We start from the raw sequence: 25,002 nt of genomic DNA, 5'->3' as shown, positions 1-25,002 counted from the left end.
TAACACTTTAAGTTTAAATCCACACCAAAAATTAAACACATTACCTAAGCTCATCTCACAAGTTTGAGTTTTTTTGCGGTCTTTCTTAAACTAATTCAATAGCACAGTCATAATCACTATATGCAGTCTGGTGGTCTCTGGGGCACGTTTGTTAAATGTCTTTTTTGTTGTTTTTGCATTATTGGACTGGCAATTTTACAGTACATACTGTATATTGGGTCAACCAATACAAACTTGTCCTTGCTCACACAGAGACAGTATTATGTCTACAAGCCACAACTGTCTCTATTAATTAGCCCTATTAAAACACGTTGATGTAAATATTAATGCTCTTCCTTCAATTGTTTGGTGGCTTTTCTTCACCTTGGTGATCAGCTATTCCTCTGCATACTTAATGTCAACTGCCCCTTCTTTGTTTTGACTACTCACTGATGCTTAAAATAGCAACACAAAGCTGTCTAAATGGCTTTGAGTGGTTTGTGTGCATGTAGCTTGAGAGCCAAGAGGATGCACTATTAAGTACTGGTCATTTTTAAGTTGTTGGGAAATGAGTTATTATGAATGTTGTATATATTTAAACAGTAAAACTCTGGTGCTTTCTCTGACTGGTAAAAGGTTGCATTTGTGTAAATGGATTAGGTTCACAATAACTAGTTCTTTATCACTTAAATGCACATAGCACAAAGTAATTGAAGACTTAAATGTCAAACTACAGGGTGTCCCAAAAGTCTCGATACATCGGGGACTACAGTATGTTTGCCAGCACTATGTCGGTTGTGCCTTCGTCAGTGGGTGTTCGTGAACGTCCACTTCTCAGTCGGTCCGCAACACTTCCAGTCTTTGTTTCCAGAATTTGTTAAGAAGTTTGGCAGCAGTGTCGTGTGTGATGTGCTCGCCATGTTTCCTGTTAAAGTACATCACAAAATTGCGACAGCTCTCCCGATCCAGCCATGAAAATGATTTCAATACATTCTTCTTTTGTCAAAGGCATCCTTAAAGGCTATCTTATAAATATATATAGAGAGATACATTCATGTGAAAAAATAATTACACCCCATGGAAATTGTTTTATTTTATTTTTTTAATTGAATTTTTTTACACATTTGAACAAGCAAACATTTGATGCTCTTTGAAACAGTGCCTATTAGTAAAGCTGATACACCATATCAAATGATATGAAATGTATATTTCTTGGTAATTTTCACAATTTAAATTAACAAAAAATAACAGAGCCATAAAATTTAGTCCACAAAATTAGAATCAGCTGTTCAAGATTTGGTGCCAGTGCAGGTGGAACCTGTCTTACTTATTTATACTATACTATATATATATATTCTCATATCTAGTGTCTTGTGGTTCCTTTGTTATTGAGGTGTGTGGAGTCATCATGCCAAGATTTAAAGAGGTTGTGGATGCCTATGAGTCTAGAAAGGGATTTAGAAGGATCTCCAAATTATTTGGAATACATCATTACACTGAAAGGAAAATCTACAAATGGTGCAGATTTCAAATGATTGCCAATTTGTCCAGGACCGGTCATCCCAGCAAATTCAGCCCAAGAGCAGACCGTCTGATGCAAAAAGAAGTCCCCAAGAATCCCCAAATTTTATTACAGGATCTGCTAGTAAGTCTTGCAAATGTTGGTGTCAAAGTGCATGCTTCTACAATCAAAAAGAGATTGCTTAAATTTGACCTGCATGGGAGGTGTGCCAGGAAAAAACCTTTATAAGAATACAGTTTGCCAATGAGCATATAGGCAAAGACCAGGCCTTTTGGAATAATGTGCTCTGGACAGACAAATCAATGATCGAGTTGTTTGGCCACAGTAACAGCAGACATGTTTGGTGCAGACCAAAGACAGTTTTTCAGGAGAAGCACCTCATACCACCTGTGAAGCACGGTGGTGGAAATGTTATGGTTTGGGGTTGCTTCGCTGCATCAGGGACTGGACAGCTTGAATTCATTGATTCAACTATGAATTCTGCATCATATCAAAAAGTGCTTGAAGCAAAATTTACCTTTCACCAGGATAATGATCCTAAGCACACTAGAAAATCCGCCAAGGAATGGCTCAAAAAGAAGAAACGGAGGGTTGTGGAATGGCCTAGTGAAAGCCCGCATTTGAATCCCATTGAAATGTTGTTGGGGGGATTTCAAACGGGCAGTACATGCAAGAAAACCCTCAAACATCTTGCAACTGAAAGAATACTGCATGGAAGAAAGGTTAAAAATAATTGTCTAAGTCTGGTGGACAGTTATGCAAAACATCTACAAGATGCTATTTCTGATAAAAAGGGCAATACTAGTGTGCTTACTTTTTCCACAGAATAATATCACATCTATTGATATTTCTGTTGAATAAATGATCATTTTCCTTGTGGTTTTGATCAAGTATATCAACTTCATTAATTGGTACTGTTTCAAAGAGGATCAAAGGTTTGCTTGTCCAAATATGTAATAATAATAATAATAATAATAATAATAATAATAATAATAATAATAATAAGTTCCTAAATAAGTTCATACTTATTTTTTCACGAGTGTATAATATAAACTAAGTATGAAAAATTTTGGAAGGCATTCTACTAAAATGTTTTAATTTCCTATATGTATGGAGACTTTTGGGACACAAAGTCTTTATGGCAGTGGGAGGAAACCAGACAATATGCACAGAAGCTCCACACAGAAAGGACTCTGTGCTTAGAATCGAACCCAAGACCTTGGAGGAGTTAGGCAGCTATACTATCCTCTTCACTTAAACTGTACTGTTCTTTGTCGCTGTGGTGATACCTTCAGTCTTTTGTAGCTTGTATGTATCTTTTACCTAGAAATGTCCATGCAGTGTACATTTAAAGCTTTACCTTAAAATCTTACAGGCAATTTTTGTACATTGAATAATTGTAAAGATACTCTATATCAGCATTTACAGATGAAAGATACATATTAAAGGTACAAACGTTTTTCTGAGAGTGTAACTGTAAATATAATTTCTTACTCACATTAAATAAACCTGCTCATGAAAAACCACAAAATAATTAAGACGCCCCCCCATTACAAACAAACAAACAAACAAACAAATAAACAAACTATTAAACTGTCCATAAATGTCTTTTAATGGACAGAGAACACACTGACAAGTTTTAGTTTTGAGGTGATTTTAAGGATTTTTATTACTGAAGTCATTTTAGGGTAATTAATGCATATTAATAAATAAGAAAATGGTAGTATTAGTATACATACTTGGTATACAAACTCAAACTTTTTCTTAAGACCTGATACACAGTTAATGATGATATTGTGCATGAGAGAAGAATATTTGTGATGTGAGGTATCACCTATTACTTTAATGCCACATCATTTAAAATTTTAACTACATAAATATTAAAAGAACTTGTCATGAAGCTTGTGAACCAGATATAAGTCAAAATATAAGTCAAAAATGTAATATCTTTTTAATTGAGTAAAATGACATTTTAAGGGCTCCGAAGTCATAATAATAATATAAAACAACATTTTTTATCTCATACATTTATAACGGAGAACAGAGTCATTGCACTTTTATTGTGGATCGACGTGGTGGGTCGTTTTACTGCTGTACGTGACACACACAGAGCATGTGACAGTGAGGGATAATTTATGTCTTTTGGTGCTTATCTGTCTGTCTCCTCTTCCTGGGGTGTCTGTCTCAAGCACTATCGTGTGCATCTATTAGCATGTGTTGTCTGTGTTCATTAGAAACAAGGACTATGTTCCAGGCTCCAAAATTTTTACTCTATTGTCCGAGCGACTCTTGTTTGTTTACAGAAATAGAAAGAAGACAAAACCGGGAACTGCTGCTGGACAATACTTGTATGGAGCTGGCGTCAAGTGTCATCCTGAAAAATAAAGGGTGTGTACCTGAAGAGTCTTAAAATGAGACTTACAGTAATTGAAAGTATTAAACCGGAGCATCAATATTTCTTTTTTTAATGTTATATTGTTCAAGCAGCTACAATTACAATATACAATGTATATGAGAAAGAAAAGTCTTTGTAAAATGCTAGAATTCATGCAGAAGAAAGGGGGGAAACTAATAATGTGTTTCTCAACACGCTAATATAATCAACCTCAGAAATTTTGGCACCATTCAAGACAGAGGAAAATTTTGTGTAAAATAAATATCACCCACAATTATTTAAATATTCCACTCACACAACTGGATGAACTACTTAACCTATTTTCCTCTAAAAAAAAAAAAAAAATTCCTTTTAAAACACATGGCAAAATGATTAGCACCCATACAGAATACAGTATCTCACAAAAGTGAGTACACCCACTCCAGTGGCAACCTGTGAAGCTCTGGTGAACTCCATGCCCAAGAGGGTTAAGGCAGTGCTGGAAAATAATGGTGGCCACACAAAATATTGACACTTTGGGCCCAATTTGGACATTTTCACTTAGGGGTGTACTCACTTTTGTTGCCAACGGTTTAGACATTAATGGCTGTGTGTTGAGTTATTTTGAGGGGACAGCAAATTTACACTGTTACACAAGCTGTACACTCACTACTTTACATTGTAGCAAAGTGTCATTTCTTCAGTGTTGTCACATGAAAAGATATAATCAAATATTTACAAAAATGTGAGGGGTGTACTCACTTTTGTGAGATACTGTATATACAAGTGAAAACACTATCAAGCACAATCAGTGACATAATAATAAAAATTGAAATCTAGAAAACGAAATTAACTCAAAATAAAACAAACAAACCAAACATCCCTATTACAAATATAGGTCCTCTGATGGACTGGTAGAGGAACAAAACAATAAAATCAAAGAACCTCTATGGAGGTTTCTCCCATTGCCAGGCTTTGAAAGTGCACGCTCCCCATAATGAGAGAAAATGAGTGAACCGATAAGCACTGTGATATGAAGCCCTCAATGGGTGGACTGCATCTCTAGTGACCAGGCAGACCACTAAGGCCTCTGCAATTGATACGCTATCGGGATGGAAGTGTCGGGAAAGGTCAATGGTGTGGCGGCACTTTGGATAGGACCAAAGTTATGCAAGGGTTCCATTTGGGTGGCAGGTCTGATTAAAGGATTAATGTGCTGCCAGGAAAGTGAGAAGAACTTGTCTGAAGATGAGATTGTGTTGCAACGGAAAGAGATAAGCTACAGTGAAAGCTTGCCTTGCTGTTGTTTTCAAAGCAAAATTGGCTTCTTTTTTTTTTTTTGGAGTTAAAAAAAGTAGCATTACAAATTTTTAAATGACTACATTTAGAAAGACTTTTTTCACCTAACAACCAGCAAGCAAGAAACACTCCCAATGTGTGTATGCAAAAAAGTTCGATTTTCTTCTACTAATCTTGGTCTAATTAAAAATTATGAAATTAAAAATTGATTGGACGGATGACTTCCCAGTGGTGCTAGTAGATATTATTACAAATAGGATGGATTGAAAAAAAAAAAACTTTCTCATGGGTAATGTACAGTGTGCAATATAGACATAATTTAGGCAAAATTAGGTAGTGATTTCCTTAAATTGAGCTTTTGAAGAAGACACGTCCGACTGCACGAAATGATGTGTTTACTGGAATCTTCAACTACCTAAATTGGTGTCTCAAATTTGTAGTGCTTTCCCTTACCACTACAGTAAAAGGACCTTTGAGGACGTGCTCTGAACTGGACCTGTACTGTAGTATAACAAATTTGACTAAATGCCCATAATATGTTCCTGCATGCCATCAGTACATCAGTGTGGTCCACAAGAAGGAAACAGAGTGATTTAGTTAGTGTGTTGTTTAGCAGTGTTGTTTTTACCACACTTTCAGGCATTATTCAGAATTGTATCAATCTGAGCTTGGCAATCTCTCAGAATCCACTACAACAAATTGCTCTTGGCAAAGTGTATTGTGCAATAAAGATTAATGATTTTTCAACTCACTATCCAGTGTCACCCAAAAGGGGATGGATTCGCTTTCAAGTTTCCTCTCACCGCTTCATTCTTATGCCATCTCAGGGAGTTTTTGCTTGCCACTTACCACTTGACACTTTCCACTCACAGTTATAGAAGGGAACAATTTATAATTGCGCTATCCGGTGTTACCCAGATGAAGATGGGTTCCCTTTTGAGTCTGGTTCCTCTCAAGGTTTCTTCCTCATATCATACCAGGGAGTTTTTTCGTTGCCACCGTTACCACTGGGTCGTTCATTAGGGATAAATTTCTAAATGTAAAATGTATATCCTGAATTTGTATATTTCTGCAAAGCTGCTTTGTGACAAAGTCTGTTGTTAAAAGTGCTCTGCAAATAAAATTGAACTGAATTGAATTGAACTGTTGCCTCTGGCTTGCACATTATGGATCTTAATTTAAATCCAGCTTTCTACTGGTCTACTGTTAAAAGAGTTACAGGAGTAAAATTTAATTGAATTAAAGTAACTGACCCACTAATATAAGTACCTGTACTAACTATTCTATATTATTACTGCAGTTTGTTGTTGTTTTGTTGTAATAGTGGTGGAAATAACTGGAACTGGTAAATTGGAAACCATTATCTACACCATGTGGCTAAAGTACCTAGGTAACCTAGCTTATTTTAAGGATGGGGGGTATATTTTAACAGGATTGGCTCCCGTAACAATAAATCCCTGAGAATACGAATATGTAAATTCTGAAAAACCCCTCATTTATAGTTTTGTATAGTTGCATAGAGGGAATGAGTAATGATAGTTAACACTAATCTAAACTTACTATAAGAAAACATCAATACATCAACAATCACCCAATTTAGTGAAGCATTGCCTACTCTGTCTACTCCAGCTATAATTTTTTTATCCAATGTTGCCTCATGACAATTTCTAATACTGTAACATAGCATAGGAAACAAAATAGTGTAACCAGGATAGTGGCAGGAATGGGTGGGATTGGGATGGCAGGAGTCTTAGGGGGGTCATTTCCATTTACATATGGAAAACATTTTCCCACCTTTAATGAAACATAACCACCAACAAAATTCAAGTGAAAAACAAATAGAAATGGTTTATGGAAAAAAAAAGAAAAAGAAAAAGAAAAAAACTTACAATAACCTGGTTCCACAACTGTGCACACCCTTTTATAATGGAGCATGTGACTGTGCTCAAAATGAACCAATCACATTCAAATTCATGTTCAAATGTAATTATCATACACCTGTCATCAGCAAAGTGATTCTGATTAACCCCAAAGAAAGACCATTTGTATCTGCATGATTTTCAGGATCATCTCATGATCTGGGCTTCTTCCAACTCCTTAAGACAAACAAAGGATGTAAAGGATCTCATTGTTGAAACGTATTAATCAGGAGAGGGCTACAAAAGAATTTCCAAAAAAAAAATTTGATGTACCATGGAACACATTGAAGACCTTCATCAACACGTGAAAAAGAAAAGTAAAAGTGGCACCACAACGATATTAATAAGAACAGGAAGTCCCTCCAAAATTGATGAAAGGACAAGAAGAAAACTTATCACGGATGCTGCTAAGAGACCTTCAGCAACATTAAAGGTGCTGCAGAAATATCTGGCAAGTACTGGTCACTCCCTGCATGTGACAACAATCTCTCCTGTTCTCTCATATTCTGTGTTATGGTCTGATGAGACCAAGGTAGACCTTTCTGGGCATAATTTTAAAGAGATGTTTGCCGCAAAAACAAGTCAGTTTATCACCCAAGGAACAGCATACCCATAGTGAAGCATGGTGGTGACAGCATCATGTTATGGGAAGAAGAAGATCAGTGTTTTGGAATGGTTCAGTCAGAGCCTAGATCAAAATCCTATTGAAAACCTGTGAAATTGAGGGCTGTGAACAGGAGATTCCTTGGCAATTAAATAGATCGGGAGCTTCCTGGAAAGGAAGAGTGGAATAAAATTAACAAATCAAGATGTGCTAAGTTGGTTATTCAAAAAGACTGTTACAGTATTACAGGCAAAAAATACTTTAACAAAGTATGACTTATGGGGTATGCACACTTGTGCAACCTGGTTGTTTTTTTTATTTTTCATGTTTTCCCTCAGACTTTTCTATTTATTTATTTATTTATTTACTTACTTTTTTGTTGGTTGCTATGTCACATTGAAGATCTGACATGGTGGATATCGGTTTTAATTAATTAAATAATTAATTAATTAATTAATTTTTACATCATAAACCCCTGCAATTTTAAATGGGGTGTATAGACTTTAAAAAAAATAAATAAAAAATAACCACTGTAGACTATTCTTATGGTTTGAAACCTTTCAGACTATTTTAGACGTGCTAAGCATTTTCTTCAGACTGCTACAGTAAATACAGTCTAGTTTAATAAACCAATACAGTAATAATATGTAGTTCTAGTAAAACCATAAGAACAAATACAATTTATTTAGAGTGTTATCATGAGTGGAAAAACTATTTCAAAACTAGATTTAAATTTAAAAACTAAACTTAGCATTTTTGAATCCATTGAAATGCTGTGCTTTATGAAAGTGTTCCAATTCTGTACACAAATGCTTACTTGGCTCCCATGAGGATGCGCACAGCACATTGTGTTTGACACGCAACTCATCGGTTATTGTTCTCAGCCAGACAAGTTAAATGAAACAATTGGAAATCATAAAAATAACCCATGGGTTGTTTACTAAAGTCCTATCCTGCCATTTACTACAGTACGTGACTACATATGCATGTGCACGTGTATACAGGAGATTATTCATTTGTACAGTAGGCTAGTACATCCAAGATCATGATGACCTTAGTGGAGCTAGCTCCTATTATACCATAGAATGATAAAGAATTAAAATGATAAAATTTGACAAGTCCTTGGCATCTTAAAGCTTCCTTTTCTTTTAGCTCGCACAATATCCTGCTCATAATTTTTCATGCTAGAAGGTTTCATACTGAGTTCATTCATTCATCTTTAGTAAGTCTTTTATTCTAATCATGGTCATGGTGGATCCCGAGCCTATCCTGGGAACACTGCGTGTGAGTTGTGGACAAACCCTGAATGGGACATCAGTCTATTGCAGAGCACCATGCCCACATCTTGGGGCAGTTTAGCCTTGCCAGTCCACCTACTAACATGCTTTTTTGGGAGTTGAGAGGAAATCAGAGAATCCAGAGGAAGGCCATGCAGACATGGGGTGAACGTGCAAGACTCCACATAAGCAGTAACAGGAGGGCAGGATCAAACCCTTAGCTCTTACATAACACTTCAAACAGTTTTTTACTGCAGTCTGTTTCAAATGGGAATATTTGCACTGTTTTAACTCAAACACCATTGTATGTAACTGGAATCATGGTTAACCATATTAATTTTGACTTGTCAGGGGGCTAATGCTGGTGCTGTTGCTTTGGCTTTGCTGACCAACTTTGTTGTTGTTGTTATTATTATTATTATTATTAGCCATTTTGTGAAAATTAAATTTGGGAAATTATTACTTTGATCGTAATCTCAAATAGTTCTAATTGAGCTTACAATCTATCAAATAGGCCTTCTACTGCTTAGGCATGTAGGCTACCTGCCAGCATGTTTTTGGGAGGTGAGTGGAAACCAGGAGAACCCAGAGAAAACCCATGTGAACACAGGGAAAACATGCGCGACTCAGCCCAGACCATAACCTGAGTTCAGGACTGAACTGGAGATCCTGGAGCTGTGGGCTGGCAACATCCATTTTAATGTTTGGGTAGTAAATAAATATACCATTATGAAGAGCTATCAGCTATTCTTGTTGGATCCGTCAATCTTCCAGCAAAAAATAAAATCATATATCATGCCAAACGTTTAATTGTAATATGTTAATAAACCATGTGGGTTCCTCCAGGTTCTCCTCTCACCGCCCCAAAACATGCCAGTAGATGGATTGGCTACACTAAATCTCTGAGTTAGTGTATAGATGTGTGTAGATGATGTATTGCGATGGACCAGCATCCTGTTCAGGGTGGATTCCCACCTCCCATACAGTTTTCCTGGAATAGGCTCTGGACTCACTGCAACCCTGACCTGGATTAAGTCGTTAGTACTGGGGAAGTAGTAGCTTAGTGGTTAAGATATTGGACTACTGTGTGGAAGGCTGTGAGTTCAAATTCCAGCACCACCAACGTGCCACTGCTGGACCTCTGAGCAAGGCCCTTAAAGGGATATTTCACCCAAATGTTAAAATTGTGTCATTCATTACTCACCCTCATGTCGTTCAAAACCCATAAGGCTTTTGTTCATCTTCAGAACACAAATGAAGACATTTTTAATGAAACCTGGGCGATTCTTGTCCCTCCATTTACAGTCCAGTAACCAAAACTTTCAAGCTCCAAAATGTTCATAATGATATCGTAAAAGTTTAAGAGAAGTCCAAATTTTAAAATCATAAATCAAACTTTTAACATATTACTGTTGCCAGAAATAAAGAAAACAATATGTTATGCGATTTATTTTCTTTTTTCTTTTCTACCTGGTGGAAATGGGCTTCCACATATAGATATGTACACATAAACTGGAACGATAATACACTATATGGTCAAAAGTTTGTGTACATCTGACCATCACACCCATATTTACTTTTTGAACATCCCAAATGTAGGCACCTTTTACTGTTATAATAACCTCAGCTTTTCTGGGAAGGCTTTTCACTAGATTTTAGAGTGAGGCTGTGGGGATTTGTGTTCATTCAGCCACAAGAGAGTTAGTGAGATCAGGCACTGAATTTGGGTGAGGGAGGCCTGGGGTGTAATCTGTGTTCCTCATAATCGGAAAAGTGTTCAGTAGGGTTGAGGTCAGGGCTGTGTGCAGCAGACTTGAGTTTTTCCACTCAAATTTAGGCAAACTATGTCTTCATGGCACTCACTTTGTGCACAGGGGCATTGTCATGCTGGAGCAGGTTTTGGCTTGTTAGTTCCAGTGAAGGAAAATTGTAATGCTGGAGTATACAAAGACATTCTCTACAACTGTCTGCTTCATGGCAACTTTATGGCGAGCGTTTGAGGAAGAACCACATGTGTCAGTGATGGTCAGGTGTACACATAGTTTTGGCCATATACCGTAGCCATCTGCACTGCTAAAAAAAAGTAATCTTAGCATATGAATATAGTTAGTCTGAATCTTGAATATAGTTAGATTTAAACATTTCCTATTTTGGTTTCCAAGATACACTCTAAAAACCAATGTTTAGCCTCAACACCAAAAAAAAAAAATTACGCAACAGAAAAAATTATGCAAAATTATGCGACTTGAAATTAGTGACTTGAAGTTATGAAGCCAATTTCATTAATTTACTGCAACTTAAATTTTGTTTTTAATCAATGAATGCAGAAATTTCAGTTTAAATGACACAGAATATTAAGTTGATTTAATTATCAACATTATTATGTCAACACAACTCATCAAAAATAATATTTACAACTTTAAATATTTAATTAAATCAATAAATTATTATTATTATTATTATTTTTTATCTTGCAACCACACATTTAATTGTCATTTAATTCAGGTCCCCTGAATGACTTTTTCGAGTGAATATGATGATTAAACCTACATGTTTTACGAAATCTTCTTCTATTGGCAGATATTATTTCACATTTGAATTCCTAGAAAGAAGCAAAATGATCTGCCAGTAGAACAATAAAAAAATATTTCAAGGTGGAAATGAGTAAAAACACCTAAAACAAGCTAAACGTTCTTATATTTGATTGTAAATAATCACCTAATAAGAAATATTTAATACATTTGCCTATATTTAAGATATTTGCACTTGGTAAGATGTCTTTTTTTTTTTTTTGCACTGTTTAATGATCTGCGTTTTCGTCTCTTTAATGTAATGTACCATGATGCAATACATTCCTTCATGAGGTCTCAGGAGAACCCTGTCCTCGTGCCATCCGGCGCATTCAAGAGGACAGAGGCAGCAGCTCCGGCGCCTGTCAGGGCAGGGCACTTTTTTTTTTTTGATCATCCTCCACGTCGGCGGAGATTTTTTAGTAAAGCATCAGGACGTGGAAAAGTTGGCGAAGATTTCAGAGATTGCGATTTTCCGGTGTGTCTCCGTCTTGAGCCTCGTCGCAGAGTATAAAAAGAGTCAGACATGGAAGAGGTTTTTGGGTATTCGAGCGCCTTTTACGCAGCAGGTTCACCAGCTGTAGAGAACCATGGCCACGTCCGCGGTCACACTCACACTCTTTGGCTTTTTCTACATGTTTTCGACATTGACAGGTAAGAATCGCTCTTTACATTTTTCTGTTAAGGCATTTGTTTTTTTGTTTTTTTTAAAAAATATAGGCTAGTTAAGCAACTGAAATGCCATGTGCGTCTTATTTTCCCCCTCAGTAAATAAATATAAAAATGTTTTAATTTACATAAAATCATGCATTTGTATTTGTAAATGTATTCATTTCTTATGGAAATGTATATATGTCCTGATTTTTCCTCAAAGGTTGTAAACACTATCAAGGAAAAATTATTATTATTATTATTATTATTATTATTATTATTATTATTATAAAACAAGAAAACAATACAGTAAAAAATATAGAATGTTTCCACACATGCACATATAATGTAAGAGTTAACTTCCAAGACTTATGAGTTACTGTACAGGAAGAAACCTTGACCTACAAGGGAAGTCCTTTACTACAAATAGCCACTGGAAAGGAAATCCTTGACTAGAAATAGCCATTGACTTCTTTCCAAGTCACCTGTCATAATATCTTAGAGCTAATTTTAGTCTTAATGTATCATACCTCATATGCACTTTCTTTCATTCCATGCAGCCTGTTTTTTTTCCTTCATGTTTATTGTAAGCCTTAATCAAAACCATATCATGATCTCCCCAGTGGTTAGTAATAAATCTTTATTTGAACAGATGCTACAACAGAAGCGCCCACAGTGGATCTCATCACCACGAATAAAGATATTGCGGTGGGAAACAGTGAGTTGTTGCTTTGCAAAGGTTAGTGCATATTTGTATTCTGTTATCAGTGAACAACCATATGTTAAGACAAACTCTTGCGTAACCTTTCATTTGGATAGACTGCTTTAAATGCTCCACATGCTGTCGTGAACCAGGGTATCCATCAGCAACATGTTAAATGACGTTTATCTTTTAGCAAATTGAGTCCACATGAACCGGAGACAAATTCATAGTATTTAGATCATCTACTAAACATCAAAACTGTAAACAGCACCATCCAAAAAACAGGCCTTAAAAGGAAGAAGTTAATATTCTGTTGGTAACGTACTCAATACTAAACCACCATAAACTGGTCCATCAAAATTAATGATGAAACATGTTGTTTATAATTAGTTCATATGCTAGTTCTTTACACGGTTTGTTGAATGTCTGCGGGGGAAAATATGTCATCAAATATTTATTGCGATAAAAATATAAACTTGTAGGAACGAAATACATCAAGAAAATTTCTAAATCTGTAAAATGATATCTGGCAAAAAGGAATATATATATATTGGATCTCACTGATTTATCTAAGCAGACAATGCTCTTGAATGTTCAATTCTGATTGGCCAGAAGGTGTTGATTAATTTTCTATACAACAGCTCTGACTGTAGTTCCGGCTGTGATTCAAATCACCTATATGGCGAATACTACACAATAATCTAAGACTAATCTACAAATGAGGTATTTAACAAATTCAAACATGTAATGTTTATGAAAAGTGTCTCCAGTTGTTTAAGCTGTGACTTTAAGTTTTCCAACAAGAGAAATTTCTTGGTTTCCCAGGAACATGACCAAAAAAAAAAAAGAGAGAAAAAAGAGAGGGTAGTGTGAGAATGTCTGTTTATAGCTGCTATAATGTAAGTAATAACTGGAGCTAACTTGCTTCATGGATGTAGCACACAACATTAAATGAAACAATAAGGATGCAGCCACCAGATCCTTTATTAGTTAGGGTCAAACATTAACGTCATTTTGGATTCTCGTATTTGAACCCATAGGAATTTGAATTGAATTTGTCATATGAATTTTTTGCTTTACATGTAATATCATGTTATAACAAGTTCATCTAGCAATATCAGTAGCAGAATGCTGATGGATGAAGGATTATTGAATTCTGTTTTGACTGTGGTATTTTCTTCATAAAATCTGTTTTATCTGCAGCTAATAAACCTACGACATTCAGATGGGAGAAGGATGGAGAAGAAATTGAGGAGGGTATCGACAGCAGTGAAGAAAAGAGTAGCCTGAACTTGAAGAGTGTCCAGCTAACAGACAGTGGAACATACAAGTGCATTTGCGATTTTAATGGTGTTGAACACGAGAAATCCATCATCATATATGTCTATGGTAAAATATCTTCTAATTTTATCATCCTAAAATTTATATTACATATACACACGTGTAAGTGTACTAACAGTGTAACAAAATCACATTTGATTGCAAAATTTGATCACTAACTATGGCCTTCATAGCATAAGAGGAGGGGTAAGGCTTGTATTAAAACCTTTGAGATGACATACAATACATTTGCTTTGTATTTTTGTGAAAGGTAGAAATCTGTCATTTATTTTATCTCAGAAATTTATCAACGGCATATTTATGAGAAATCTATAACTATAGCTTTTATAGTATTTATAGCACCTACTATTTGTAATAAACATTGGAATTGAATGCTTTTTGCATTCAAAATTATGATGAAGCACCAATTTATACAACTTCCCTTAATCCAGTCAAATAAAAAGATTTCAATGATTTCAGAATAAAGTGGTGATCAGATTTTCATTCAGACTGTTCTAGGTATGTAGCTCTATGTAAACTTCTATGACTTCTTAATGTATCATATATGTGTTGTTAGCAAAAACAAACTAATAACCTCCAATGTAAAAAAGAAATCTCGATCAGTCAACCCATAATGATAAATGTGTGTTATGCTGTGTTAGACTAAAACTCGTAACTCAGAATTTCACCTAGGACAAAACAAAGGAAACCCCTCCTCAACTCCTCAAAAGTCGAGCCAGTCTCCTCAACCCCAAGTTCAGCAACATGGCTGCTCCCAGCATCAGCAGTTATCAGAGGAGCAATTCTTTACTTTTCAATGAGTTACACTTAACTGTATATACTAGTATTTGCTTTAGATCATTCCACATACAGATATATTCGCTTGTTATATCCATAACACGGACTATACAGTTTACTGTATTGAGGAGGTAAATATACATTCCATCAGTCATCACACTTAGCTGGCTGGATTGTTGCTGATGAAATACGGACATGGAGGTGCCATGTTTTTTCCCCCACTTTGAAGCTCAAACATTACAAATGGGAGGCGATATGATTCTGACTTCCGTCTTCCTACTTCTGAGTTAATTCGAACTCAGCATTATTCTCCCTTCGCTCATTCATATAAAGACAAATCATACAAAACTTCTAATGTCATCTGACAAATCTCGGCGTATTCTCCAGCAATGCTCTATAAAACAATTACACAATGCCTATAAAGGCCCTGTGTAGGTACTCTTCAAATAACAAATAACAAACAATATTTGCTTTTTCGTCCTCTCTTCTTGTCAGAGATACCAAGGTTTGGTTCAACTAAGACATACCATGAGTTTTTGGTGAACGAGACGGTGCAGGTTCCATGTCGGGTCACCGGGAAGCCCGAAGTGGAGATCAACTGGTATTGGAATGGTGTCCGCGTGTTAAATAATGGTAGGACCCATTGCAGTCTTTTGGTGTGTTGTGTGAAAACACCTGTGGGTGGGGGATAATCAGTTTCTCATCAATTTGAGTGATCATTTTTGTTAATGTATTATAAAATTAATCTCCATCTCAGTTACTAGTAATATAAACAATATTAGTCGAGTTTAGTCATTTTTTTTTTCACCTTTTTGGCCTCAAATTTAAAATACCTAGGCATATATTCTGAAAAATTATAATATAAGATTTTAAAAGGAATTATTTGCTGTCTTAAAAATAACTTTTTGTATGAATCCATTTTAAGGAAAATCATTGGGCTCTTTTCAACGGAACAGAACTGAACTGTTGATATTTCTGAGCTGAGTTTAATATATCGCAGCACTTTTAGTTAAATGGTAAAACCCATGACATGTACACTCAAAGTTTATGATGAGTTTGGTAAACAGGGCCCTGCTAATTTGACTAAGTTTTTTCTGTGAGATAGAGATAGCTGACTCCTAAAACAAACTTCTAAATCCATGTTTGAAGAAATGCTGGTGTTATAATGCTATAGTGTTATAATAAGAAGCAGCATAGTGTTCATTTCTCCTCATTCTCTTTTCCACAGACACAAGTAATCTCAATGTGCAGGGAGACGGGTCGCTGCAGATTACAAACATTCAGAGGGAAAATCACGGAACCTATAGCTGCGAGGGAAAAATCAAAGGACGGCCCATATCAGAGACTCTGAATATCTCTGTTGCTGTAAACGGTAAGGCATGAGAAAGTGTACAGTTGAGAATTCAATGATTTAAAGGATGGATTAAAACTAGGAGATTTAAATAATATTGGATGACCCTTCATGGTTCTTCTAGCTCCACCAACTGTCATAGTTCGCGGTGAGAGGTCAAAGGTTGTGGCTGGACCAAACACAAATTTCACTTTAACCTGCTTGGTTACGGGATCACCCCATCCAACTATTACTTGGGAAATGTAAGTACATTGAGTAATGAGTCCAATACAATGTGGCAGTCATAGAAAAATAATCAACAGCAAGGTGTAGCTTAAAGTGAATCAATGTTACTTTTACTAAGCTAAAGATTATTATTTTCTTTATTGCCTTGCAGCCTGAACAATTCTCAGAGCTGCTGTTATTGAAAATTAATCAACATTTCTGAACAATATTTCAAAATTTACAGTTTAACAGCATTGTTGTGTCGCCAACAATTTGTCATTATATTGAATCCTTAACATTATCATTAACATGTCATTGTTAATTGAATTATGTGTTAGTTTATTATTAAATTATTACCATTATGCCATGCTCTGATTTCCATCAAGTAATAATACCAGAGGTTCTGTAATTTTTTGTGTAAATTATTGGTTAATCATATTGTAAACACAAATTACTGTGAACAAAGACAATAAAAGTTTACATATTTATGTACTTAATATATCCAGCCATAACATGGCATGTTGTCATGAGTGCTTCTGGATTTTTCTTTTCTCAGTCCATCATATAAGGATATGCTTCATCAAAAAATGCGTTATTATATTATTATTTTTTTTCCTCCCTCCCCCTCTCAGGCCTGACACATCAGATTCCTCTCGCTACATATACAATTCAGACAAGAGTAAGCTCATCATTCCAGGTGTGGCCAGAAGTGACTCTGGAAAATACGTTTGTACCGCTGTCAATAAAATTGCAAACGAACGTGCAGAATTCACACTGGATGTCTCAGGTGAGAAGATACTACATATAGATATCACTTTCTGAACTTTGCTTTGTATAAATATTTCTTTTTCTTTTTTTTTCAAAAAATGTAAAAATTTTCCATAATAGGACAGTGCACTTCTGGCTAATGTTTACTGCAACAGTAAACAGATATGTCCAAAAGTATGTGGACACCTGACCATTACACCTATATGTGGTTCTTCTTCTTCTATAAATGGTTTCTGCAAAGTTGGAAGCACACAATTGTATAGAATGCCTTTGTATACTGTAGCATTTCAATTTCCCTTCATTGGAACTAAGAGGCCCAAACGTGTTCCAGCATGACAATACCCCTGTGTATTGTGAAAAATATGTTTTAAGTTGAAAAAAACTGAGTAATGAGCTTCATATGACTTGCTCACTTTTACAAAAAATATTTTAGTCAATCACATCCTCAAAGAATCATTTCCCAATGTTATGTAAACCTTTTCACCATCAACTCTAGAATCATCACATTGCATGGTTGTACCAGCTGAATTTAAGCAAGTATGCTGTTTTTATACAGTATGTTAACTATGATTTGGCGGTTGCTGTCTACAGAACGTCCATCGGTGAGCCTGAGCCAGAGTGAAGTGGTCCTAAAGCTCGGGGACTCCGCATCTGTCCTGTGCAACGCCAATGGACATCCTACTCCCACCATTCAGTGGCTGAACAAGAGCAAGAAAGGTGGCATGGTAATAGGCATTAGATTATTAGTTACAGTACCACCAGTGGCCATAAGAAAAATACACAAACTGGTATGAAGAAGTGAGACTGGGGCTGATTTCTTTTTAGCCCAGACTGTAGACTCTACGTAGCCTATCAGTGTCAGTCATGTCCCGTGATTACACAGAGTGAAACGACCCCTGAATTTCACAGATATTGGATTTCAGCCCTCCCACCTAATATCACATCCAGCAATCATTGATATTTTAGTAGAATTGTGGCTTTGTTGTAGTACCAGTTTTCATGCCTGCCAGTCACTCTCTATGCCATTCTTGTTTGTTCTTCTATCACATTCTCTTTCCTGTGTATGTGTTTATAATGAAGTCCTCTGACGGTCGGCTGAGAGCCATGGGATCGCAGCTTCAGATCAAGAATGTGGTGCCTTCTGATGGTGGTGTGTATTACTGCACAGCCAACAACGAAGCAGACAGCGACACAAAGACCTTCACTCTAATGAGTAAGAGCAAGCAAAATAATTTAGACTTTTCATATATAATAGTAATTGTTTTGTAAAGAATTCCTATTTCGCTAAAATGTTGTCCAGAGATCTGTGTTAAGTGGTTGTTATCCACGGTGGTTTTTAAGAATAAGCAATAGATTCTAATTATTTGCAGTGCTTTCGGTATGGGGTATGTTTGTACTCTCTAAACATAGTGCTTAAGTGTATATTCCACCCCCCACCCCTGGAAATTTCACACTTTTTCCCCCTCATTCATAACATTAGTAATTTCTCAGTTTCTCCTTCTTCCTTACCTTTAGCTTCTCCAGACGTACCAACCTCATTTACTGTGTCACCTGGACCTGCGGCGTTCCACATCACCCTGCAAAAATCTGTCCTGGATGGGGGTTCTCCTATTACTCAGTACATGATCCAGTGGAGAAACGAATCAGAGAGTAACTGGCAAAAGACTGTCATACCTTTTTCTGGTAAGTTTCTTAATCTTGACGTCAAAGCATCTTCAGTAAATAACACCAGACAATTATTATTAAACATATTCAGAGGCAAAAGTTATATCATATTTACACAGTGATTCAGAAGTGTATTCAGAAATTATTTATGCAATGACTATGCAAAATACCGATTTGTTGTTCATGCCTCTGAGGCTAGCAGATATTACATGAACAGAAGGGCCTGAGACAGGTTTTTCAGTAGCATCTACCTTTATAGACAAGCGCTTGACTTCAAACCTGAATGTTGTCAATTGTAATATGATGTAACATAAAAGCAAGAGACAAATTACAAATGTAAAAAAAAATGTAGAAGGTATAATTCATGAGAAGATTTCATGCATATAGTATATTGCAAACACAATGCTGCCTGAATACTACTAGTTGTGATTATCACGTTAATCTATTTTGGTTTGATTGAATTAAATTTGGCATTTAATTGCTCGGACAATCACTTGTGCATCTGAGGTCTGAAAAAAGACACTTTTTGATGATTTGTTAAAAAATCCCTAGGTCCACTGGAGGTCACATCTCTGGCTCCATACACTGAATACATTGTCCGCTTTGCTGCTCAAAACAAGCATTATCTTGGAGGCTTTTCTGCTGAAAGGAAGATTCGCACATTGGCCAAACGTGAGTACCAACAACACTACCTAAACACTACCTTAACATTCCTCCCAGACTGACAACCAAGGAACCCTTATGGGTTCTAGATTAGACTTTTTTTTGTTGTTTTTTTAAATCCAGAGTTTTCTTTAAAATAGCTCATGCAACACTAGACAAATACAAAGGACAAAATCCACCTTGTTCTTCTGTAACCTCAAACTCCTGTGAAACAATTTCCATTTTATTTAGCCAATTTTTTCCTTTCCACTCATGTTCATACTTTTGATTTAGAATTTCAGATGAAAAAGTCGCCATGTTTTATACTCATTTCATAAACATTTAATAAATTTCCCATTGTTCACTTTTCTGTTCCTTCCTCCAACTGATCCCTGATCTGACCTCACGCTCCATCTGATTATCTTTCACCTTATCATCGTGACCTGCGTCTGATGATGTCATCCCCATTGCTTTATTGCTGCTATTATAGAGGGTGAGTCAGTAGTAAACTAAAATAGATCTATCAGGCACAGTGCATTTGATAGTTATGTACAGTCTATATATACTGTATTTGAACTAACTGAATAGACAGTGTGTAATTTTATTGGTATAAGTGGAGTAAAACACAACAATTTTTTGTGTCCATAATGTTCAGCAAAACTTTTGTTAAAAAGCTAATGTTATTTAAAAAAGAGATTATCTTAGTATTAGCCCTGAATGTACACGAGTCCACAAGTATTCCTCCAAGGGTTCAGACCTCTTTAACTTTCTACTTGTGTTTCTTTGTCTAGGGGAGCCAGACGTGCCTGTACTGTTGGCAAACGAGGGCAAGATAGAGAGAAACACATATTCACTTCCAATCAAGCAGATCAGTGCTGGAGGTTCTCCCATTACGCATTATCTAGTGCGCTACCGAATGGTTAGTATGAAAGTAAATGACACAAACCTTTAATCAGTAGTTAGCATTTTTGGAAGGAGTTTCCAGTGTCAGAGCTTTGTAACAGTCAAAGATAAAGTTGTAAAAACTTTTTTGGTTTCGCAGTTTCTCGTTAACAAGCTGCTTTTAAAAATTGAGGGAATATATACAGTATATACATTGTATATTGTATGTTGTTCGTTCCACAGCATTAAATGTAACTAGAAACAAGTATGCATGCTGCTTTTTAATAAATAAAAATTAGCATCGTTATCAAATTGATGAGGTCGTCATTGATTATTTTCCTATATCAGCAGTCCGTATCAGGTTTTATTCCTTACTTAGATTACATGTAAGTGAACATATGTATCTTGTTTCAACAGAACAAGGAGGGTGAGTCCTGGAGAGAAAAGAAAACAGACACAAACTCCAGTAGCGTTCTGCTCGAGAATCTTGATTATGACTCTGACTATCAGGCCGAAATCTTTGCTGTTAATAATAACGGCTTGTCCAAACCAACTAAAGCCTATTTCTCCATCCCACAAGGTAAGGTTCATCACAGCACAGTCCTGAACTTCTCTTCACTGATACATTATTGAATCTTACCCTGCATTCACACCTGTGGCATTTTTGTGTTTTGTTCAGATTATAAACCCTATTATATATTTTATATATAACATAATCACAAAACAAATCGTTTTTTATTATTATTATTTCTTCGCTATTGATTTTCAAGTCAGAAATGAGTTGTGCTATAAACAGTAGGCATTCAAATTTCAAACAAGACCTTTTTACTCATCATACTGTATGTTTTGTTATTCTTTGTCTACCAAAATCATTGAGCAACCAGTTTGTGTACCTCATCCACCATCCATCATTCATCTGTTCTGAAATAAAGGGTTTAAAAGATGACCAGGGTATATTTTGACAAAATAAAAGTAGGCACATTCAATAATAGACTTAGACTATTGTAGTTAAATATTCTGCTGTAGCACTATGAGTACTACTGGCTGGTTCAGGAGCTGTGGATAGGAAAGAATTTCTACGACCGGAAAACAATGATGATGTTTCACAGTGGGGAAAAAAAGAACAGTACCACCAATACACATCGCTTGCCTTCTCATCTTCATAAAATTGAACAAGTTTCCTCGCCCACTTCACAAATGTCAGTTCTCAATGAAAATTGTCTTGTCTTATGACTGCTGGTGTGAATGCAGGGTTATGCCTGTTTAATACCGTGCATTTTTTAAAATTCATTAGATTCATCATACTGTATATACTTATACTCCTACCTCTCTTGCAGCTCAGCACAGCCTGGGTAAAGGTGGTGTAGTGGCCATAGTGTTGGTCATCTTCCTGTTGCTGTTGGTGGGGGTTGATGCTTTGTGTTGCTATACAAATCACTGTGGCATGCTCAACTTCTTGGCCCGGAAACTGTTTGGCCCGAGCATGTCTGAAACTAAAAGTGTGGAGGAGGGTGTGTTTAACAATGTTGCTGTGTAAGTGACTTTTTTTCTTTCACTCTTATTCAATTCAGCAAGGATACGGTATATATTTGGTCATATTCATGTGGATTAGGGACCTCATTTATTAAGTTGGATACAAATTCATTTCTTTGTAAATCGTTCACAGGAACAATTACAGAAGAAATGTGCTGTTCATGAAAGCCGCGACGGATCGGCTTCAAATCAGTTAAATAGTGTTGGGTTCCTCCAATTTTATACAAATTATTTTGTCAAGATTAAATAGCTTTTTTTAAATTTATTTCAGTTACACACACAAATTTATTGGAAATTCTCAAACTCGGTCATTTCATATTAATGACTTCATTAATATTAATGCAATTCTAAAAAAAAAATCCATAAATTAAGCCAAATAAGACTTGTTATTCAATAAGGGCAAAAGTAAAGAGTGGAGGAAGAGTTAGTGTGTGTCTATGGTAGGCAAAACACTGCAATGGCTCAACATTATTACTTAAAAATTTTAGGAGCCGCTCTTTCACCATTTAGCTGTCATGCTGTCATTTTCAGCTCCGTGAGCTCTTTGCCTTTTGTGGAGTTTGTGGGCGTGACTAAATGTGAACGTGCCGTGAACGTGCTTGGTAATTTATGGCTAATGAACATTTATCAACATATACACAAGAGAACAAAGAAAACCAGCAGTACTGAAAAGCTGGAATTTTTTAGTTTGGTTTGGCTTACGAAAACAGTTATACACAACTTTACTAAAAGATAGATAAATGAGTCGTGTGTTAATTTTGCATTGCATGCAGTTTGGATAAAGCAGCCTATGCTACTCTGTCTGTTATTCACATTCCATCAAAATTCACGAGTGATTGTTGTGAATAGTCCTACCATCACTAAATTCCTGGGTTTGTGTGTGTTTTTGTTCTTTTATCCAGAACCATGAATGGGCTTGACAAACCAAGAGGAAGCATCCCAAAACTACTGTCACAAAACAAGACAGGAAATGGGGACAAAGCTCCTCTCACCAAATTTGAGTAGGTGTCCATATACGTATATGTATATACTGTTGTAACAGTTCACATAAATGACATAGAGTTACTCAGGATGTCAGGATTTCGTATATGTAATTACATATACATATATTAATTTTTATGCTGAAGGAGTTGCTAAAATGGTCTAGGAACATGGTCAACTCTCCAACGTTACTCTTATTACTACCGCCATTTTAAATGATTAACTGCCTTTAAAAGGTTCATTCCAATTAATATTAAGATTGGCATTTGAGTCAGATTTGTCAGACTTTCTCAGCACTCAGTTTGTGATGTCACTAAACATACTAAATACAATTCCAGCCAATGTCATTCAAGTAGATGATGACATATTAGCTGCCGAACCTGCTAGCTAACTTTAGCTAATGTTGCTGATTAACAAAATATGCTTTAAGGTTGTTATGGTATATTTTGACAAGACTGTCTACTAAATACATTACTGAGGATATAACAATACAAAACAAGACTCATAATGACATGCCACTTGTGTCATCTCGTGACAAATAAATAGGTTAATATTACTGATATTATAGAGATAGAGATGGCAGGAGGACATGAGGCCATTTCCAAATGGCATTTTCATGTACTGTGTATTTATGGATAAGTAATGTTTGTTATTGTGTTTGTTTGTATGTTGTTATCCATGTGTTCATGAAGATTTACAATGAACTATATTGGTCATAAATTTAATATGGTAAAAATAAAATATAGAGTATAAGTATTGCACTTCAGTGTGAATAAACATAATGTATTCTCTTCCTTTACGAAAGCACCAGCCAATTCTGAGCCGGTCGATGAAGCACGATTGTAAAAACTTTGACTATTTAAAAAAAGTTTTATTTTATTTTTTTTAACGCCAAACCAAAAAGAAAGAATGACTCGAGGAATGCAGCTTTCTGGCTGAAAGGTGCTATAATGCAGCGAAAAAACAACAACAACAACAACAACCCGAAACTGTATAAAAGTGTATTATATTTTTTTATTGTGAATTGCAAGTTAAGATAAGAACTTTGTTGTGTTTAGTAGTATGTGATTGTAGAGTATGGCATTAACAGGGTAAGGATGGTAAATGTAGCTTTTGAAAAATATGATAATTTTGTTGATAAAAGAGAGCAGCTAACTGTGTTAAACAGATTTTCTGCAATAATTTATACTATTAGGGCTATACACTTTCAGCATGCTGTAATGTCTAAAGCAATCATTATGGGAGGATATTATTTCACATTGATGAACAGACAATGCATTATTATCATCACTAATTTATTTAATATATTTTGATGGCATTAATAGCAAGAATTCATGTTTTATCATGGTTATGACAATCATTTGTTTTTTTTCTGCATGAATTATATTACCTATGCAGTGAAAATCTACCAGAAGATTAACTAACAGTATATGTATATATGCAAATTTGTATGATATAGGTTGTAGGAAGTGCTGTATATTTTTGTAAAAATTTATTTTTGTCATTTTACAAACTGTAATATATGTTCTAAAAAAATGAACTCTGTGTGGTTTATTTATTATACAATTTAAGTAATCCATAAAGAAGCATGTCTTATACTACACTCTTTATTTAAGTTTCTTATCCATATTTGTTGTATATTATTGTCAGTGGTGGAAATGGCCAAGTTACACTGGGAGGACTGTATTTGGGGAGTTTTATTTTTTGTTTTGTTTTGTTGTTTTTTCTTACGTAAGGAACATTCATGAATTATGTGTGGCACAAAACACACACCGTTCATTCATCCTCATCGTCCATATCACAACCCTCTGCTCTCTCACTCCTATAGCTTTTTTACCAAGTATTCCAAAGTCATATTTTAAATATTTTTTTTTCATCCTGCCCAACTGACGGTCCCTTCAAACTCTTCTCTCTCTTTCTTGCCTTTTTTTTGACTATCAACAAAAATAAGAATGGCAGC

General features: G+C 35.6%; 1 protein-coding gene across 1 annotated transcript; it reads left to right on the top strand.

Moving 5' to 3' along the window:
* Positions 1–11,769: 11,769 nt before the first annotated feature.
* ncam3 (neural cell adhesion molecule 3) lies at positions 11,770–24,582 on the top strand. The gene is made up of 16 exons (XM_053611900.1): positions 11,770–12,198; positions 12,848–12,934; positions 14,102–14,287; positions 15,512–15,649; positions 16,245–16,388; positions 16,492–16,609; positions 17,204–17,358; positions 17,931–18,064; positions 18,420–18,552; positions 18,855–19,022; positions 19,557–19,676; positions 20,438–20,565; positions 20,946–21,108; positions 21,866–22,061; positions 22,964–23,062; positions 23,848–24,582. The coding sequence occupies exons 1-16, from the start codon at positions 12,135–12,137 to the stop codon at positions 23,861–23,863; spliced, it is 2,049 nt and encodes a 682-aa protein (XP_053467875.1). The 5' UTR covers positions 11,770–12,134; the 3' UTR covers positions 23,864–24,582.
* The last annotated feature ends 420 nt before the right edge of the window (positions 24,583–25,002 follow it).

The sequence above is a fragment of the Ictalurus furcatus genome, chromosome 23 (assembly GCF_023375685.1).
Source record: "Ictalurus furcatus strain D&B chromosome 23, Billie_1.0, whole genome shotgun sequence".
Classification (NCBI taxonomy): domain Eukaryota; kingdom Metazoa; phylum Chordata; class Actinopteri; order Siluriformes; family Ictaluridae; genus Ictalurus; species Ictalurus furcatus.
The sequence above is the reverse complement of the archived record's forward strand: the minus strand, read 5'-3'. Positions and strand labels throughout refer to the sequence as shown.

Bases quoted from the DNA above. Each gene is read 5' to 3' on its own strand.
- ncam3 (XM_053611900.1), top strand. From the start codon at position 12,135: ATGGCCACGTCCGCGGTCACACTCACACTCTTTGGCTTTTTCTACATG. The intron at 12,199-12,847 runs GTAAGAATCGCT...TTATTTGAACAG, and splicing joins CATGTTTTCGACATTGACAG to ATGCTACAACAGAAGCGCCC. The intron at 21,109-21,865 runs GTAAGGTTCATC...CCTCTCTTGCAG, and splicing joins CTATTTCTCCATCCCACAAG to CTCAGCACAGCCTGGGTAAA.